The sequence below is a fragment of the Sinocyclocheilus rhinocerous genome, unplaced genomic scaffold, assembly GCF_001515625.1.
Source record: "Sinocyclocheilus rhinocerous isolate Xijiao unplaced genomic scaffold, SAMN03320098_v1.1 C36685004, whole genome shotgun sequence".
Lineage (NCBI taxonomy): Eukaryota > Metazoa > Chordata > Actinopteri > Cypriniformes > Cyprinidae > Sinocyclocheilus > Sinocyclocheilus rhinocerous.
In genome coordinates this window covers 1-1,520 of record NW_015784866.1, presented here as the reverse complement: position 1 = coordinate 1,520, position 1,520 = coordinate 1, and the positions used below count along the sequence as shown (strand labels likewise).

Genomic DNA, 1,520 nt, shown 5'->3' with positions numbered 1-1,520 from the left:
AGATGATAGGTACAAGCTTGCTGGAGTGGTCAGCTGGGGGGTCGGATGTGGTCGGGCCCAAAAACCAGGGGTCTACACCACACTAAACCACTACAAACAATGGATCGAGTCTTCAATACATGGTATGAACTTTCAGATTTCAGTGATGTATCAGTGGCTGCTCTAAAACTGCTACATTTTTTGCTTGTATCATATAGATGAACTCGTTTCTGAAAGCCCTGGAACTGATTCAACTGGTAAGACTCTCATCATGTACTTTTCCGATCGCTTTAGTCGTCATTCATGTCCATTTCTATGTTGTGGCTTCAGCGCAGTGTGGTCAGGCCAAGATGGATCCCTGCCAACTGCCCGCTGGCTTGGCGCAGGTGGTGTCCTCTGAGAACGGCACATTCAAGGTGGAGAACGTGAGCGAGGCCTGTCCTAACTCCTGGCCGTGGCACGTCAGCCTCCAGAGCCACGATACGCATTACTGTAGCGGCGTCCTCATTCATCCGCGCTGGGTTCTGGCACCGCGCCACTGCCTCGCCAAGTAAGCCAGAGGAGTCTGATCATCTATTGTTCCTCAGTGATGTTCTGACAGTTCATCCCACAGGGCTGGAGATGTTGTGGTCTTGGGAGCTCATGATCTGAACTTCATGTCGGGTCAGACTGCAGCTGTGGAAAGCGTGGAGAGTTTGGCGTACGCCGGCAGCTTCCCACCGGTCTCCGATCTCTCCATGATCCGCTTATCCGTCCCAGCTCGAATCGGTATAGAATCACATGACCTTATCTCTGTTTCTCACGAGATCCTTATCAGCATTTAGAGTTGTACAGTTTAACATGTGCTTCATCCAGGGCCGATGATATTTCCGGTGTGCATAACGGATAAAGATGATGAAATGGTTCATGAAGAACGGTTCACCTCGTCTTGTGTGACAACTGGTTGGGGACCAAGAAAAGCTACCTGTGAGTTAAGGGGGTTCAGCATTAAAACCAACATCAAAAGGCATTCTCAACCCAAGTTGCTTTTATTTTCCATCCATCCATTCTCCAAACCGTTTGTCCTATGTACTGTAGGTCAGGGATCATTTTAATTTAATTTAATCTTATTTTATTTTATTTTTTATTTTATATATTAGTAATAGGAGGAGGAGTTTTTTTTATATATATATACACACACGTGTATGTATGTGTATATATATATATATATATTGTTTATTTAACTTAGCTTATCTTATTTAACTTAGCTGAGCTTATCCCATATTTTTGTTGTGAAAACAGGGAATCACTTGGGATGGATGATTATATTATTATATTTTATTATTTTTAATTTGATTGATTGGAGAAACATGCATTGCAAAGTAATGCACAAGAAGACCAGAAACATATTTCAAGACCAAGGACAAGGTGATTCTTGACTTCATGTTGATGTTACATCTGAAAATATGGAAATAATAAATGGAAACGCCACAAAAAACATGTGAAACGTTTGTTGTTCATTGTTGTTTTGTACTTGCCTTGTCCTCAATCACATACTAACT

General features: G+C 42.4%; 1 protein-coding gene across 1 annotated transcript; it reads left to right on the top strand.

The window, feature by feature from the left end:
• Nucleotides 1–4: 4 nt before the first annotated feature.
• Nucleotides 5–1,119, top strand: LOC107736419 (polyserase-2-like; the record flags this gene model as incomplete). Its single annotated transcript, XM_016547834.1, has 5 exons — nt 5–122; nt 198–236; nt 310–529; nt 593–747; nt 835–1,119. Coding segments are annotated over 5 exons (771 nt in total), but the record flags the coding sequence as incomplete, so codon positions are not given.
• Between the last annotated feature and the right edge of the window lie 401 nt (nt 1,120–1,520).